At 41.2% G+C, this 18,297-nt stretch overlaps 1 protein-coding gene across 2 annotated transcripts in view; it reads left to right on the forward strand.

Moving 5' to 3' along the window:
• The first annotated feature begins 1,933 nt into the window (after positions 1-1,933).
• The window catches only part of Rprd1a (regulation of nuclear pre-mRNA domain containing 1A), a 56,342-nt gene continuing 39,978 nt past the window's right edge, over positions 1,934-18,297 (forward strand). The window contains exon 1 of one of the 2 annotated variants that reach the window (XM_070029321.1): positions 1,934-2,189. In XM_070029321.1, the coding sequence (XP_069885422.1) occupies positions 2,039-2,189 (151 nt within the window). In that variant the 5' untranslated portion in view covers positions 1,934-2,038. The remainder of the gene's footprint in view (positions 2,190-18,297) is intronic. The other variant, XM_070029320.1, reaches the window with a different exon arrangement.

Consider the following 18,297-nt stretch of genomic DNA (forward strand, 5'->3'; position numbering starts at 1 on the left):
CTCAGGTTTGAACTTGGTTTTCTGGTGGTTAATTGGAGATGTGTCTCCTGGGCTTTTCTGTCCAGGCTGGCTTTGAACCTTGATCCTCAGAGCTCAGCCTAGGATTAATCCTAGCTAGGATTAAAGATGTGAGTCACTGGTGTGTGGCTTCGATTTTTTTTTTTTTTCTAGTTCTAGGGTGGACCTCAGAGCCTGGTACATTTCCCGTGACTGAACATACTCTAATACAGAGCTACATCCCCAGGCACCCTAAATTAATTATTAACTATATAAAGAATACACAAACACAGTGTTCGTCCATTAAGCTACATCTTCAGCAGCACAAACACATTATTCTTGTTAAAAATAAAAATATAGACAATGCTTAAGGTTCCAATTTTGATCTTCCTGAGACCATCATTAAAGTGGTATCTATTATTCCTGAACATTGGTCATCTATTTGCATACTTGTAAATTCATGTAAAACATAAACAAAAAAGCTGTTATATTGTGCTTTTGCTTATGCAACTTAAAAAATGCAAAGCCCTTATAAATATTTTTTTCTTGTCTTCTTTGTTCTTTTTTAGCAGTACTAAGCAGCCACTCTTACCACTGCGCGGCACCTCTAACTTTGGTTGTTGCTAGTTATTTATAGGCTTCTGGGTTGCAAGAAAGCTGGAGTAAGGCTGGAAAGGTGGTTCAGTGGTAGAGCGCTTGCCTTGCATGCATGAGGCCCTGGGTTCGATTCCTCAGCACCACTTAAGCAGAAAAAGCCAGAAGTGGTGCTGTGGCTCAAGTGGTAGAGTGCTAGCCTTGAGCTGAAGAGCTGAGGGACAGCACCCAGGCCCAGAGTTCAGGCCCCATGATAGACCAAAGTGCTGGGTGCCGGTGGCTCACGTCTGTAATTCAAGCTACTCAGGAGGCTGAGATCTGAAGATGACGGTTCAAAGCCAGCTCGGGCAGGAAACTCCGTGAGACTCTTATCTCCAATAAACTGCTAGAAAACCCGAAGTGGTGCTGTGGCTCAAGCGGTAGAGCGGTCGCCTTGAGCTGAAGAGCGCAGGGACAGCGCCCAAGCCCAGAGTTCAAGCCCCACGACCGACCAAAAAGAAAAAAAAGAAAAAAAGAAAAAAAGAAAGCTGGAGTAGATAGGGGAAGTGGTGTGCACAAGTGTGATGTGGCATGTTGGTGCTAGGCAATGGCTGAGTCTGGGGAAGAAAAACCAGGATCCCTTGGCAAGATCCCCTAGCATCTGGCTTAGGTTTCAGCATTCACCATTCCCACAGTTCCACTAGTGGGTTTTTTTTTTTTAATGGTCGGGATTCAGTATCTCTGAATATACCTCCCAGCATCTCACAGGTGTTTGTTTCTTGCTCCCTCCTTCCCTCCCTTTCTCTCTGGGGTGTGAAGAGCAGTACCGCTCTGCCCATTTGAGCCAGGCTTCCGAAGCCCACTGTTGAGTTGGGGTTGTCTGTTCTTGTTGAAATGGGCATCTTGCTATGTTTGCCCAGGCTGACCTCCCATTTCTTGGCCTCAAGCCATCTTGGTGTCTCAGTTCAGTAGATGGGACGAAGGCAGGGTACCATCCAGCCAGCTTAAGGATGTAACCGATCACGCAAATCATTTTGCAACTACAGTCGCAAATTGCGGCCGTGCCAATTTACGCCAAAGTACAAACGCAGGCAGAGATCCACGATCGCTGTTTCCAGCTACCCAGGGGTTCCAGAAGCCCGGCCTCCGGACAGCGCTCCCGCGGCCCGCCCCCGCCCGCCTCCCAGGCTCCAGCACAGGCCCCGCCCCTTCCGCCACGTAGTCCCGCCTTTCAGCCGCGCCTTCTTTCCCCCCAAGCCTAGCGGCGGGAGGGGGCGGGGCCTGGGCATGACGTCACCTCCGGCCGTACGCCATCTTGCCGGGTTGCGGCGGGACTTGGACGTGTCCCCGGCTGTGGTGAAGGCGTGGGGAAGGGTGGGGTGAGGGGGCGAGGCCGCAACGAGGGCGGCGACACTCTCCTCCTCTTGGCTCGGGCGGTGTGGGTCGGCGCGGACGTGTGTTCGGAGGGATGTCCGCCTTTTCCGAGGCGGCGCTGGAGAAGAAGCTGTCGGAGTTGAGCAACTCGCAGCAGAGCGTGCAGACCTTGTCCCTGTGGCTCATCCACCACCGCAAGCACTCGCGGCCCATCGTCACCGTGTGGGAGCGGGAGCTGCGGAAAGGTGAGTGGCCCGCGCCGCGGCCCCGGGCGGGCCCGGCCCCCGCCGCCCCGACGCCCCGCCGCACCCGGGGCCCTCCGGTTCCGGGGCTCCGGGAGAGGGCGGCGGAGCCCGCGCGCGGGGGTCCGCCGCTCGCAGGGGCGGCGTGCGCCGCGCTTCCTGCACCGTCGCCGCTTAGCTTGAGGCACCTTGGGCGCTTCCTACCCAATCATTGCACAAAAGAACGAATAACTAAAAATAACCGGGAACGGCTGCCGGTGGAACCCGGGAACGGCAGGCAGCAAAGCCTGGAGACTCCGCACTCTGTGAGGGCTGGAAGCTCCAAGGCAGTATTTTGTTTTCGTCTTGTTCCTCTTCCCCCCCTCCCCCATGAAGGAGCTTATACCAGAGGATAGATTAGGGGAATAGAAAAGATGGGTGTGATTTGGGGGGGGAGTTAACCGCCCTCCGTTCTGTAACGTCAAACCCAGTCGTAAAATCTGTAGAGGCAGATCAGCTTTAGGACTGGGAGTCTCAAGTAAGATGCAATGGAGTGTGTGTGTGTGGGGGGAGAATCCTGACTTTGTAGATTTTTTTTAAAGGATCTGAATTGGCACATTTCTTTAGCTTCTGGATTTTAGAGGCTTCATTCGAAAATGAAGGAGTTAGATGAAAACTATCAAGGACTTTTCTGGTCTATAATACATCCCACGAGTACAAATATTTTTATTTTGAAAAATTCTTTATACTCTTGTAAATAAAGTGAACTTCTTGAGCAGATAGCTGCCAGTGAAATACTCAAAATCAGTTTTCCATGAAGAGCTGATTTATGTTATTTCAACTGATAATGGAAAAGTTCGCTTAGTGGTGTTTGTACCTTAATTCCAGCTCATTAAAAGTGGACACTCTTCCTTAACCCAGATGTCCTGATGGTTTTGATGATTAAGTGTTAGTAGTTTTAACAAATTGTTATTAGTCAAATAGATGATTGCTCATTGGCCCACATGAAAGCCAATATGTTTGGGTGGAAGTATAGAGACAATGTATTTGCTTATGGTTAAGAGGATGCAATACCTTAGGAGAAATTGAGTTACAGCCTTGTTTTTCAGTTTGTGTGCATTGTGTTCCATGAGGAATTCAACTGAGTGGACAAAAAAGGCAAACAAAAAACAAGACTAAAACCTCACAAAAACCACCTGGACAGATACTGGAAGTACTGGAGTTTGAATTTAGGGCCCTGATTTGCCAGGCAGAAGCTCTACCAATTGATCTATGTCACCAACCACATATGTAAAGGCTTTGGAAAGTAGCTGTGAACTTGGAAAAATCAGGAACTGACTGTATGTCTATACTAGATTTTGAAGTCAGCAGACTTATTTTATGGGGGATGGGTGTGGGAAAGGGTCATTTAGAAACATGTGTTGCGGTGCCAGTGACTCATGCCTGTAATCCTAGCTACTCAGGAGGCTGAGATCTGAGGACTATGGTTTAAAGCCAGCCTGGGCAGGAAAATCTGTGAGACTCATCTCCTCTATACTACTCAGAAAAAGCCGAAAGTGGCACAGTGGCTCACTTTGAGCACAAAGAAGCTCAAGGGCAACACCCAGACCCTGCCTGAGTTCAAACCCTCAGGAGGGAGGGCCGTGTGGGTGTAAAGAAACACATGTAACCAGTAAAGGATTGGTATTCAGAATACCAAATCAATAGAGAAATAGCAATACTTTGCACATGATGCAACCTGAAAGGCCAATAAATGATACATAGTAATCAGAGGAAAAAAAAGCTAGTGTGGTACTACTTAATGTTCATCAGTTTGGCAAAATTGAAAGTATGAGACTAGAATTACTGAAGATGACAACAAACAGTAAATCAATTCAGCCTGATGTAGGCTTCAGAAGTCTTTTTTTTGGAGATAATAAAGCTATCTCTAATGAAGTTGAAGGTGTATATTTATTGACTTGACAGTTCTCTTTCTAGGAATATATCCTCAAAAGAAGTACATATTAACAATTGTGGTTTTTTTGCAGCCTTTATACAAAAACAGAAACAATTTTTTCTTTTCTTTTTTTGCAGTGCTGTGCAGTGCTTTGTACATGCTTAGCAAGTGCTCTACTACTGAGCTATATCCGAAGCCCTTAAAATGTGAAAATGTTTTAAACATTCAATTAGTTAGAAATTGATCAAATATGATGTGATATTCATACAGCATAATAATGTCCAGCAAGTTGTATAAATGAAAACAAGCTTCATGAGACAACACAACTGACTTAACCCTAACACATTCTTGAGCTAAAGAAGCATGGTATAAACTATTATGAGTTTGGTAAAGCTTGAAAACATACCAAAAAGCAGTCTTTTTTTTTTTTCCACATATACCTACAACTATAACGAAGACATCACCCTAATGCTCAGGAGACTGACCTAGGAGATTGACAGTTCAAGGCTAGGATGTGTGATATATAGGTAAACTCTGACTCAGAAAATATAGCCAGCAGCAAATAGAGTCTATGCATATCAGTCATTAACAACATGTTCCAAATAGTGGTTACAATACAAAGAAAAGAAGGGAACATAATCTGTTCTAATATTTTACATATTAAAAAATTGGTTCAAATGTGGAAAAATAAATTATGTAGTTAGCTTGGTTTGGGATTGTTTTCATATGCTTAATATTAGTAAAAAAATAAAGCATATGAAGAGAAAGAAAAGGATGATGGTAATGAAGATAGCAGTTGCAGCGGTGAACATGTTGCCATAGCAATATCATGTTGGTCTGGTTAGTCTGCCAAGAGTTTCCTTTTCTTAACATATGACTACCTGTTCAGTACATAGCCTCTTTGTCCTCCCACTGTTTTTTGCCCATCAATGTCAGTATCTGCAATTTACTTTAGCTTGTAGATTGGAGCTGGGTCTTATATTGGTTATGAATGAGATAGTGGGATCCATTAGGCAGTTTCCTGTTTTAAATTTTAGCTACTTTAGTCCCAGCACTTAGCCTTTAATGAAGGTTCTTAAATTTTTATTTGTTGAATTTGCATTTACTAATAAGTTGTAAATTAATTGTTCAGATTTATTTGGTTTTTAAAAAAATAAGTCAAAGAAGACTTTATTTGCTTAAAAAAATAATAATATAGTTAGGCACCAGTGATTCACACCTGTAACCCTAGCTATTTGGGGCTGAGATCTGAGAATGGAAGCTGGGCTGCATAGGAAAGTCTGTAAGACTCTTATCTCGAGTAAACCACCAAAAAGCTCAAAGTGGAGCTGTGGCTGAAGTAGTAGGGCACTAGCCATCAGCAAAAAAGCTCAAGGGCAGCATCCAGGTCCTGAGTTCAAGCCTCAGGACTCTCCCCTCTCCCCATGCACACATGAAAAAACTAATATAAATCATTAAAATGAAGATTTTTATCGTTTCTATTTCAGTGTTTAGACTTTCTAAATTTTTATATGTAAAATGATTTTATGTTTTCAAACTGAATTTACAAATGAACATTTATTACTGCATCTTTGAAAATAATGGTCAAATTATGTTCTGGATATATAATGCTTTTTCCCCCTCTCTTCATAGATTTTTCACATCCCTTTCCAGGAACAAGATCTGTAATATAAAGTAATTTTTGTACCTTTTTTTTTTTTTTTTTTCGGTCGTGGGTCTTGAACTCTGGGCTTGGGTGCTTTCCCTGTGCTCTACTGCTTGAGCCACAGCGCCATTTCCGTTTTTCTAGTGGTTTATTTGAAATAAGAGTCTCACAGAGTTTCCTGCCCGGGGCTGGCTTTGAACCATGATCCTCAGATCTCAGCCTCCTGAGTAGCTAGGATTACAGGTGTGAGCCACCAGTGCCCAGCTTGTAACATTTTTAGAGGACAAATTTAAATTATCAGTCAAAAGGGTGATTAAGAAAAAAAGGCCAGGGACTAGGAAGGTGGCTCAGTGGTAGAGCGCTTGCCTTGCATGCCTGAGGCTCTGGGTTCGATTCCTCAGCACCACATAAGCAAAAAGAAAAAAGCCGGAAGTGGTGCTGTGGCTCAAGTGGTAGAGCGCTGGGCTGAAGAGCTGAGGAACAGCGCCAAGGCCCAGAGTTCAGGCCCCACCACCGGACCCTCCCACCCCCCAAAAAAAAAGAAAAAGAAAAAAAGGCCAGTTGGGCTTTGTGGCTCATGTCCAGTTACTTTAAAAATGGAGAATAGGAAGATCATCTGCAGAACGAGTGGCAAGGGGAAGGGAGTGCTATCAAGATCCCAATTTCAGTCAGTAAGTTGGGGTGTTGTGTGTCAGCACAACTGTCATCCTAGCTATGATTGTGGTCCAGGCTGGCCTAAGCAAAAACATGAGGTCCTATCTCTAAAATGATGTAAACAAACAAGGACTGAGAATGTAGCATAAGTAGAACCACCACCAAAGAAGGCCTAGAAGGGTGGCTTATGTAGGAGAGCACCTGCCTAGCAAGCTTGAGGCCCTGGGGAGTTGAGCCTCCAGAACAACCCCAAAACAGATGAACGAACAAAAAAAGAAGATATAAAACCGCTTAAACTCATCACCTAGCTTTAATAGTCCTCCTTTCCTTTCCTCCCTTCAAACCCAAGGCCCTTGTGTAGGCTAGGCAAATGTTCTACCACTCAGTCCCAGTCCTAAAACTTAGTTCATAATTTATAAAGTAGCTAGCTAGTGTTCATTTGAATTGGGATCCAAGTAAAACTTATTTATTGAAATTATTTACAGTATTCCTAAAATCTCTTTATATCTATAGGTTCCCTCTTTTATTTTAAATTTATCCTTAGTAAAGAAAGATTAATTGTAGATATTTTTACAACGGACACATGGTATTTACCAGACTTCTTAAAAACAATTGAGGATTCCATACAATTTTTATTGTTTTTGGAAGACAGTTGCTTTCTCATTTGTTTTTTCATTCAGTATTGTATAACATGTAACATGACCTGGAAAACACGTTATGTATGTGAGAGGAGAAAGTAAAAGAGAGATGAAATCTTAGCATTAAATGGTCTTGAGTATTGAAGGGATCCACCGACTATTTGGTAAGAATTTAACCATTTCTTGCAAATTGATAGGTAGTCAGATCAGAAGACTAGGATGCATTCTTTTGTCTTACTAAGTGAGACATATTCCTTCCAAAATATTACTCTGAAAACTTTAACCAAATTTTCTTTTGGCCTGTAGTTTTCCCTTCCTGTAACATATACTTTTTTTTTTTTTAAATGCTTAAGAGCATAAACATTTCCTTAGTTAAAGACATTGCTGCTGTTTTTTGGTCAGTCAGGGCATGACTTGAGGGCCTGGTTGCTGTCCTGAGCTTTTCTGCTCAAGGCTAGGGCTCTACCACTTTAAGCCACAGCCCCACTTCTGGTTTTCTGGTGTTTAATTGGAGATAAGAGTCTCATGGACTTGACTGCCTGGGCTGGCTTTGAACCACAGTCCAATCCTCAGATCTCAGACTCCTGAATAGCTAGGATTGGATTACAGCACCTGGCTAAGGAAATTGTCTTTAACTGTTTTGTAAATATAAAGATATGCTCCTAAACAAATGTATATAAATTTTAGTTTTTTAAAATAAAATAAAAATTTCATTTGAAATATACTAGTAAACATTTCTTTTGTTCATTTTCTTTTTGGTCTTTTTTTTTTTTTTTTTTTTTTTGTCAGTTGTGGGGTTTTTGTCAGTTATAGAGCTTGAACTCTGGGCCTGGGTGCTGTCTCTCAGCTCTTCGACTGAAGGCAAGTGCTCTACAACTTGGGCCACAGTGCCACTTCCAGTTTTCTGATGGTTAATTGGAGATACTGCCTGGGCTGGCTTTGAACTGCAATCCTCAGATCTCAGCCTCTTGAGTAGCTAGGATTATACAGGTGTGAGTCACCAACCCCTGCTCTCTCTCTTTCATCTTCTCTTTTCTCTTTCTGTCTTTCTTTCATTTGTTCATTTTGTTTGCTTGAACTCAGGGCTTGCACTGTACTGTCTCTGAGCTGCTGTTTGCTCTTGGCTAGCACTCTACCACTTGAGTTATAGCTCCATTCCAGCTTTTTGGTAGTTTATCCAAGGTAAGAGTCTTAGGAACTTTCCTGCCTGGGCTGGCTTTGAACTGTGACCCTTAGATCTCAGACTCCTGAGTAGTTAGGATTACAGGCATGAGCCACTGGTGCCCAGCTTTACATTTTTTTTCTATTAAAACTTATAAGTATTACTCTTGGCATTCTAGTTAATTGTTTTGTTTATTAAGAGGATTGTTGAATTTTGTGATGATGTACTATTGTCTACTTCAGGAACATCATTCTTACTGCATTTGAAAGAAAGCCTCAAATTTGTCAGCAATTTGCCTTTGTCTCTTTAGTATTTGCACAAAGAAAGCATCTAATACACTGTTTTATGCTTTATTCAAAGTACATTTAATTTGATTGGGTAGTGAAGGATCATAATCTTTTCAAACTACCACACAATGCTGTTTTCTTCATTTTGGTTTTAATTTTAGGTTGTGGAAAACTGACCAGTTTACCATCAGTCTGTTCATGAAAACAATACATTCAGATTTTCTTCCATGTCCCTTAAAAGTATCTTTTAAAAGCCAGAACCCTGTTGGCAACTAGCTACTCAAGAGAACACAATCTGAGGATTATGGTTCAAAGCCAGCCTGGGCAGGAAAGTCTGTGAGAATCTTTTATTATCAAAAAAGCCAGAAGTGAAGCTGTGGCTCAAGTGGAGCAACACTAGCCTTGAGCAAAAAAGCTCAGGGACATCTCCCAGGCTCTTAAGTTTGAGCCCTATGACTAGCACACAAAACCCCCTACACGTGTGTGTGTGTGTGCGCGCGCGCGCGCGCGCGCGCACGCACGCACGCACGCACGCACGCACGCACGCACGCACGCACGCACGCACGCACGCGTGTATCTTTTAAAGGTTGGTTATGTGGCTTGGTGGTAGAGTACTTGGCTTGACAACACTGCAAAAATAAGTAAAATAATCATCTTTTTCTGTAAACATTGTGTACATTTTTAAATAGATTTTCTTCCCCCTTGTTTTATAGTTTAGTTTCGTTACTTTTTAGTGCAAGAGAAGGGTGGCAGACCCTCTCATGCCAGATAAGTGCTCTACTACAGAGCAACTGCCTTCTAGCCCTGCCTTATGGATTTTATTACCAATACTAATGAGATTATTTTCTCTCATGTTTTGTAAATCATTTTTAAAATTAGTGTATATTAGTTGTGGGGTTCATTGTGACATTTCTACATATGTATGCAGGTATTCCAATTTTATTCCTTGTTCTACCTTACCTTCATAAAACAAAAATTCTGTTTTCTTATGGAGTATTATATAACACTTGTATCATTTAATTTTATATGTCAGTTTGATTGGGCCATAAGGTGCCCACACATTTGGTCATGTTATGTTAGATGTGTTGGTGAACATGTTTCTGGATGAGATTAAGCTTTACATTGATGTTCTGATAAAATAGATGCTATCATAATGTAGATGGGCCTATCCAGTCAATTGAAAATGAGTTTATAACAAAGATTGACTCTGCAGTCATTAAGAAGGAACTTCTGTTTCCCTGTTTTGAACTGGGCAATAGTTTTGTCCTGCCTTTGAACTTAACTGAAACATCACCTGCTCATCCTGGGTTTCTAGCCTACAATTTTCAGACTGATACTCTACCACCGGCACTTGGGTTTTCAGCCCCTTGGAGTAGACCTGCCCTATTCTGTTGGCTTGTCTGGGTAGGTTTTCAGTTGCAAATCTTGGGACTTATCAGCCTCTCCAATGCTATGGGCCAATTTCTTTTCTTTTTCTTTTTTTAGTCAGTTGTAGGGCTTGAACTCAGGACCTGGGTGCTGTCCCTAAGCTTTTTTTTTGTCAGTCGTGGGGCCTGAACTCTGGGCCTGGGTGCTGTCCCTCAGCTCTTCAGCTCAAGGCTAGCACTCTACCACTTGAGCCACAGAGCCACTTCCAGCTTTTTCTGCTTATGTAGTGCTGAGGAATCGAACCCAGAGCCTCATGTATGCAAGGTAAGCACTTTACAACGGAGCCACCTTCCTAGCCCCCTGAGCTCTTTTGCTCTTTTGCTTTAACAGTTTTTGAGCCACAGCTCCACTTCTAGTTTTCTGGTTGGTAGTTGGAGATAAGAGTCTTACAGATTTTCCTGCCCGGGCTGGCTTTGAACTACCATCCTCAGATCCCAGCCTTCTAAGTAGCTAGGATTACAGGCGTGAACAATTAGTGCCTGGCTAAGCCAATTTCTTATAATAAGTATTGAACCTTCATTTCTGTACACATGTATTGTATTGGTTCTGTTTCTGTGAAGAACCTTGAGTAAAAGTAATGAGTACTTTATGCTTATTAACATTTACCCAGTAAATCCCCTGATAAGCATTTATAATAAGACAGTTTAAATGGGTATTGGTAGTTCATGCTTGTAATCTAGTTACTCAGGAGGCTGAGCTTGGAGGATTAAGGTTTGAAGTCAGTCCATGTAGAACAGTTTGCAAGACTCTGTCTCCAATTAGCCATCAAAATGTTGGACTGGAAGCAAACCCTGAGTTTGAGCCCTGGTACCAACACAAAAACAAATATGTTGATGAATTGGTGAGTTTTTTCTTAGCTATGGACACCCAGCATACGAATAAATGTAGTGTATTTGTACACTGTATAAAGGAATAAAGTACCACCATATGTTGCAGTATGGACAAGCCATCCAAACATCGTGTAACACAGAAGCAGCTAAATGTAGAAGGTCCCATATTGTAGGGACATTTTTGTGAAGTGTCCAAAATAGGTAAATCCACAATACAGAAAGTGTTAGCCAGAAGCTGAAGGGAGAAGAAGGATGAGGAATGAATGCTTAATGGATATGATGAGGTCTTTATGGAGGTGCTGAAAATGCTTTGGAACTGGATAGTGGTAATAGTTGTACAACCTTGTAAATGCACTAAATGCCAGAAGAATTGTGTATCTTAGTATGGTTAATTTTTCTATGTGAGTTCACGTCAGTAACAAGTAATATAAACATCTTACACTTTACCATGTCTCTGTGCTTTTTGTTTATTCTTTCCTCGTTTCATTTACACTTTTTTTCATAGCTTGGAAGATCTGGTGACATCTTCCTGAACTTCTGGGAAGAATTAAGTCTTTACCTGTTCATAGTTTTCTAGGCATTTTTTTTGAGATTGAATTATTTTTAAAAATTCAATTTAACATCCTAAATATAGTTATAACTATAATTTGAACTGTTTCTCTTCAGTAAACAACTAAGAAAATCTGTTGGGAAGGGGAGTTGGGAGGAAAAAAATTGGGAGAAAATGAGGGAAGAGTGATACCATTAAAAAAGAAATATACTCAAAAACTGATTTGTGTAACTAACCCCTCTGTACATCATGTTTACAATAAAAATTAAAATTAAAAAAATCTATTCCTGAAACTGGAGACACGCTCAAGTAGTAGAGTGCCAGCTATAAGGAAAAAGCCATGAGAGAGCACAAGGCCTTGAATTCAGGCCCTAGTATTGGCAGCAAAAAAATAAAAAAAGTTTGTTCCTGTACAGCTCTGTCTCCTCTTCATGTGGCTATTGTCATAAATTACATCATTTTAATATTTTGTGGCTATTAATAAGCTTTATAAATAGGCATTTGGTTTTTGAATCATATAAAAAATGATTTCTGCTATATAGTATGACCCCAACTCAAAAACCAACTGAAGAGCACAAAGCAGCAACAACTAAAAGAAAACAGGCTAGGCACTGAGGTACAAGCAAGTAATCCTAGCTACTCTGGAGGTAGAGATCAGGGGGATTGCAGTTCAAGGCCAGTCCAGACAAGATTCAATCTCAGTCAATAAAAGCTGACCATTGGTTCTCATGACTATATCCCAAGTGTATGGAAAGCCTAAGTAGGAGTATTATGGTTCAGGTCTGTGGGCATAATGTAGAGACCCTATTCCAAAAAACACTAAAGCAGAAAGACCATGGAATGGCTCAAATGGTAAAACACTTGGCTAGAAGCACAAGATACTGATTTCAAACCCCAGTGCTACCAAAAATGGGGGGGGGGGGCGCGGTGGAAGAAGTAACTATTGTCAGCTTTCTGTTGCTGTGACAAAATCTGAGAAAATCAACATGAGGGAAGAAAGATTTATCTTGGCTCATGGTTTCAAAGGTTCAGTCATGGTCAGTTAGCTACATTGCTTTTGGGCCTAAGATGAGGTAGAACATCTTGGCAGGGAGCATGTGGTAGAACACAGCTGCTGACCTGATGAAGTTGGGAAGCAGACAGCAGGGAAGGGACTAGGAACAAAATGGATCCTTCAAAGCTATGCTCCTAGTAGCTAGCGTCATCCAATTGGATCCTACCTCTTAAAGATTCTACCATCCACCAGTAGCCTATTAAAATGTGATCAGTCAATGAACTAATCTGTTGATGCACTTATAGAACTTTGACAATTCAGTCATTTCCCAAAGCTTTACCTCTGCAGACAGTTGCCTTGGGAACCAAGCCTTCAAACTTAAGTTTGTGGGTGATGTTCCAGATTAACCAATCCAGTATAAACCAAATATAATATAAATACAATAATATAAATATAGTATAAGTACACAATTACCCTTACTGGTGCTTATTATTTAAGGCTTTTAATTCTTTTTTTTTTTTTTGTCGGTCATGGGACTTGAACTCTGGGCCTGGGCGCTGTCCCTCAGCTCTTCAGCTCAAGGCGAGCGCTCTACTACTTGAGCTACAGCGCCACTTCCGGTTTTCTGGTGGTTTATTGGAGATAGGAGTCTCACGGTCTCTCCTGCCCGGGCTGGCTTTGAACCGCGATCCTCAGATCTCAGCCTCCTGAGTAGCTAGGATTACAGGCGTGAGCCACCAGCGCCCGGCAAGGCTTTTAATTCTTATCTAATGTTTTTACCTCAGTCTGAAGGAGTTCCTTTAATATGTCCAAAGGTCAGGTTTACTACCTTACCTTATATTTATCTTGAAAGGTTTTAATTTATCCTTTGGTTTTAAAGCTTTTAAAGGTTAGTTTTGTCAGATACAGAACTCTTGGTTGATCATTGTATATTTCTTCAGGACATTAACTGTTAATCTCACTGCTTTATGCTCACAGTTTCTGACAATAAATTGATTTTTTTTTTTTTTGTTGTTGGTCATGGGGCTTGAACTCTGGGCTTGGGCGCTATCCTGCAGCTCTTCAACTCAAGACTAGCACTCTACCACTTGAGCCACAGTGCCACTTCCGGTTTTCTAGTGGTTTATTGGAGATAAGAGTCTCACAGAGTTCCCTGTCTGGGCTGGCTTTGAACCATGATCCTCAGATTTCCACCTCCTGAGTAGCTAGGTTTACAGGCGTGAGCCACCAGTGCCTGGCTGATTTTTTTAAAAAAATTGATTCTTAATCTTACTGAAGCTTGCATTAAATGGCTTCAAGCATTTTGTGTCTTTACCTTTAGATTGTTTGAGTATAATGTATCTCAGTGTTCATCTTCCTTGCAGTTTGAGTATATATAATGTGTCCCTGAGTTTATCCAACTTGCAGTTTGTTAAGCTGCTTGGATTTGTACATATGTGTCTTTCCTCCTGTTTTAGAGTTTTCAGCCATTTCAGTAGTCCTTATCCATAGGATAGTTCCAAAATCTAAGTACCTGCCTGAAACCATAGATAGTACTGAATCTTAAGTGTACCATTTTTCTCTCTACATTGATACACCAGTTGCATTTTCCATCTCAACTAAGCATCTGTCATACACTGGCCATAATACCAGCACGTTTATTTTTCTTTTTGACGGTACTGGGGTTTGAACTCAGGGCCTTACTGCTTGGTAGACTGATATTCTACCCCTTGAGCCACATAGTCAGCTCTACTCTTTGCTGGTTATTTTGGAGCTGGAGTCTTACAAACTTTTCTACCTGAGTAGCTAGGGGTTACAGGGATGGACACCAAAACCTGGCTCACTCATTTCTTTTCCTTTCTTTTCATTTCATGGGTAGAGAATTTCTTTTTTCTTTTTTCTTTTTTTTCCCTTTTCTTGTCATGAGGCTTGAACTGAGGGCTTGGGTACTGTCCCTGAGCTCCTTTGCTCAAGGTTATTACTCTACCACTTTGAGCCACAGCTCCACTTCAGGTTTCAAATGGTGTTTTGGAGATAAGAATCTCACAGCCTTTTCTACCCAGGCTAGCTTTGGACTGCAATCCTCAGATCTCAGCCTCCTTGATAGCTATGATTACAGGCATGAGCCATCATCACCTGGCTAGAGGATATAGTCTTACTCTGTATTGTAGCAACCTCACCACATGATTTCCCCTCTTCCCTCACCCCCCCCCCATCGTGTCTAATTAAAAAATGGTATTACCTTCCTAATCCTGTTTGCTGCTATTAATATATGATTTATCACACTGTGCTTTTAATGATTCAGACTTAGTTTCTTATTGCTTGAGAACTGAGCTAATTATTCTATTCCCTCAGAAGCACATCGTGGACATTTCAACAGATGTGTGTTGAATGAGTTATTGAATGAATGTTGTAAATGCGTAGGCTTTTAGAGTTGAAGAAGGCATTATGGAGTAGTTTGCTGTTTTATTTTCAAAATATTTGAAAGAAGTATTGAACTTCTGACATCATCAAACAACCACCTCCAGCTGTAGGTGTTTTCATAGTTGATAGAGACTTAGAAAATTGACTTCATTTTCAGTCTGTTATATTGTTCCACTCCTACTCAAACATTTTAGAAAGCTGGTCTACAGTATGAGACTTCTTTAGGGATGTATGGGTCTACAAAGTAAAAATTCATGATATTACTAAGACCCTTGTTCCATTCACTATTTTGACACATGCCTTAATGGTACAGAAGCAGCCATAGGTGAAAACTGGTAGTATTCAAGCAGTCATTTAACATACCAAACTCCACTAGTAATTATTATGCTTTTCATGACATACTCATTGTCAAGATAAGTTTCACTTAAAAGTGCTTATTGACATGATATAAATTAATAATTTTGTTGTATCTTGACCCACGTACCTCTTCTCACATTTTTTTCATTGTAGAAAATACATAACATCACCAGTATCAGTGGCTCATAACATGTAATCCTAGATACTCCGGAGGCTGAGATCTAAAGAATGTAGTTCAAAGCCCCAAGAATGTCCTTGAGACATAGTTTATGAGATGAATGGTAGAGCAGTAGGCTTAAGCAAAAAAGCTCAAGGAGAGCACCAGGCCCAGAATTCAGGGACTGGCATAGTTCACGCACATACTAAAAAAGTCCCCAAATACATAAACTTGCCATTTTCTGATAACTGGACATTTTTTGTCCAGGTTAGAGGCATTAAATACATTAATCTTGTTTTGCAGCCATTATCACCATCCATCTCTAGCACTCCTAAACTCTTCCCAAATAGAATGTCTGCCTAATACTTAGTGTTAACCACCCCTCTTCCCCCAACTCCCTCAGCCTGCTTTCTCTCTTGAGTTCAACTACTCTGAGGTATCCATCTTAGAGAAGAGGAATCTGTCTGTTGGTGACTGGATTGGCTTTACATAATGTCCTCATGGTCCACTCATGTAGATGTGTCAGAATTTTTTTTCTTTTAACACTGAATAATAATCTCATTGTGTGTGTGTGTATACACTATTTTATCTATCCATTGGTTTTAGACACTTGGGTTGCTTTCCTCTTTGGGCCGTTGTGAATGGTGTTGCTATAGGTGTACAATATTTGTATAAATCTATGCTTTCATTTGCTCCATGTAACTTAAGCCGTCCTGGAACTCACAGTCCTTCTTTCTGTCTCCCGAGTGCTGGGATTACAGGCAGGGCACCACCCAATTGGGTCTGCTTTTATTTCTTCAGGAATATATGCTCAGAAATTTCTAAATTGTTTGATCATTGTGTATTCATTTTTTTTGTTGAGGAATTGTACCATTTTAGCTGGCAATACACCATGGTCCCATTTCTCTACAGCACGGGCTAACACTTTTTTCCTCAATATATGCATGCACATGTGTATATGCATGCCTAAGTTTTGATAAGTTTTCTCAATCCAGATTTTTGTTGCTAATAATACTCCTACAGATTGGATACTTAATGAAAAAAGTTTACTTTGACTCTTGATTCTGGAAGAACCAGATAGAGGGACTGTATCTAGTGATTGTCTTCTGAGATGGTGCATGTTTAACCTAAAAGAAGGGGAACAGAGAGAGAAGAGAGAGGGAGATATATGTTCTGGTTGTTCTCCTTTTTTTTTTTTATCCACCAGTATTTTGTAAAGGGAGCTTCACTCTGATGACCTTATCTAATCACAGTCTGTCAGCTCTATGCTAGTAATAGTGTACAGTGGGGATTAAATATCAACATAAATTTTGTAGGATATTCAAATCATCTTCAGACCACAGCAGTAGCTCTCCTAATGTTGGGGAGTGGTATCTGTTCATGACTTGGTTTATATTTCCCTAATGACCAGTGATATTCAACATTGTGCAATGTGTTGGCCATCTCTGCAGAAGTATCCTTTCAAGCCCTTTGCGTGCTTTTGAATTGGGATGTTTTTGTTGTTGAGTTGTAGTAGTTTAAAAAGTATATGGTCAGGCTGGGAATGTGGCTTAGGGGTAGAGTGCTTGCCTAGCATGCATGAAGCCCTGGGTTCGATTCCTCAGTATCACATACACACACACACACAAGTATTTGGCCCTACTACCAGAAGATGTATGATTTATAAGTCATACTTTTCTGTTTTTTTAAAATTCATTGATATTATATATATATATATATATATATATATATATATGTTTTTTTTTTTTGGCTAGTCCTGGGGCTTGAACAGGTCCTGGGCCTGAGCTTCTTTTTTGCTCAAGGTTAGTGCTCTACCACTTGAGCCACAGTACCACTTCTGGCTTTTTCTGTTGATGATGTACTGAGGAATCAAATCCAGGGCTTCATGCATGTTAGGTAAGTACTCTACCAATAAACCACATTCCCAGCCAATAATTTTATTTTTGAGATAGTCTCAGTATTTATTTAATAGCCAGGTTGGCATCAAACTTACCTTCCTTCTGTCTCTGCAGAAGAAGTGTGCTATCATGTCCAGTCAATCTGTTTTTGTTTTTTAAGATTAAAAAAATTTTTTTTATTGTGAAATACCATACAGAGGAGTTACAATTACATGGGCAAGAGAATGAGTACATTTCTTATCAAGCATTGTAGCCTCCTCCTTTGTTTCCCCTTCACATCCCTTCCCATCCTCCCCCTGCTCCCCACCAAAGTTGTAAGGTTCGTTTTCGACATAATGATTTGTACATCTCATTGTTGCAATGGGTCCACCTGTATCCCTATTTAAACAACTTGTTTTTTCCCTTCCCCTCCACAAATTATACCAACATCAAATACAGTGAAAGCAGGGGTTATATCGTGGGGGAGGGAGCCAATACTGTTTTATTTGTTTTAAATACTTAAACTTTTTTTTGGGGGGGGGTCCAGTCATGGGGCCTGAACTCTGGACCTGGGCACTGTCCTTCAGCTCTTCAGCTCAAGGCTAGCGCTCTATCACTTGAGCCACAGCGTCACTTCCGGCTTTTTTCTTTTTGCTTATGTGGTGCTGAGGAATCCAACCCAGGGCCTCAGGCATGCAAGGCAAGTGCTCTACCACTGAGCCATCTTCCCAGCCCTAAATACTTAAACTTTTTAAAGTTTGTTTTGTTTTTTTATTATTGTTGCTGACAATGCTTTAGGTGGTTGAGCCAAGAAATCATAGCCAAATACAATGTCTTAAAATTTTCTTCATATATTCTTCTACAAGTTTTGTTTATTTAGACTTTACATTTTGTTTTTTGATAGATTTTGAACTGATCTTTGTATAAAGTGTGAAATTTACTTTGAGGATCTCTTTCTTTTCTTCCCCTCCCCCCCTTTGTCATCCTCCTCCACCACCACCATCACCACCATCCCTACCACCACCACCACCACCACCTCCTCCTCCTCCTCCTCCTCCTCCTCCTCCTCCTCCTCCTCCTCCTCCCCCCCCCCCTCCTCCTCCTCCTCCTCTTTTGCCAGTTCTGGGGCTTGAACTCAGGGCCTGGACAATGTCCCTGAGCTTCTTTTGCTCAAGGCCAACACTCTACCACTTGAGCCACAACACCACTTCCAG

Source organism: Dipodomys merriami, unplaced genomic scaffold (genome assembly GCF_024711535.1).
Source record: "Dipodomys merriami isolate MVZ:Mamm:240054 unplaced genomic scaffold, mDipMer1.0.p SCAF_2, whole genome shotgun sequence".
Classification (NCBI taxonomy): Eukaryota; Metazoa; Chordata; class Mammalia; order Rodentia; family Heteromyidae; genus Dipodomys; species Dipodomys merriami.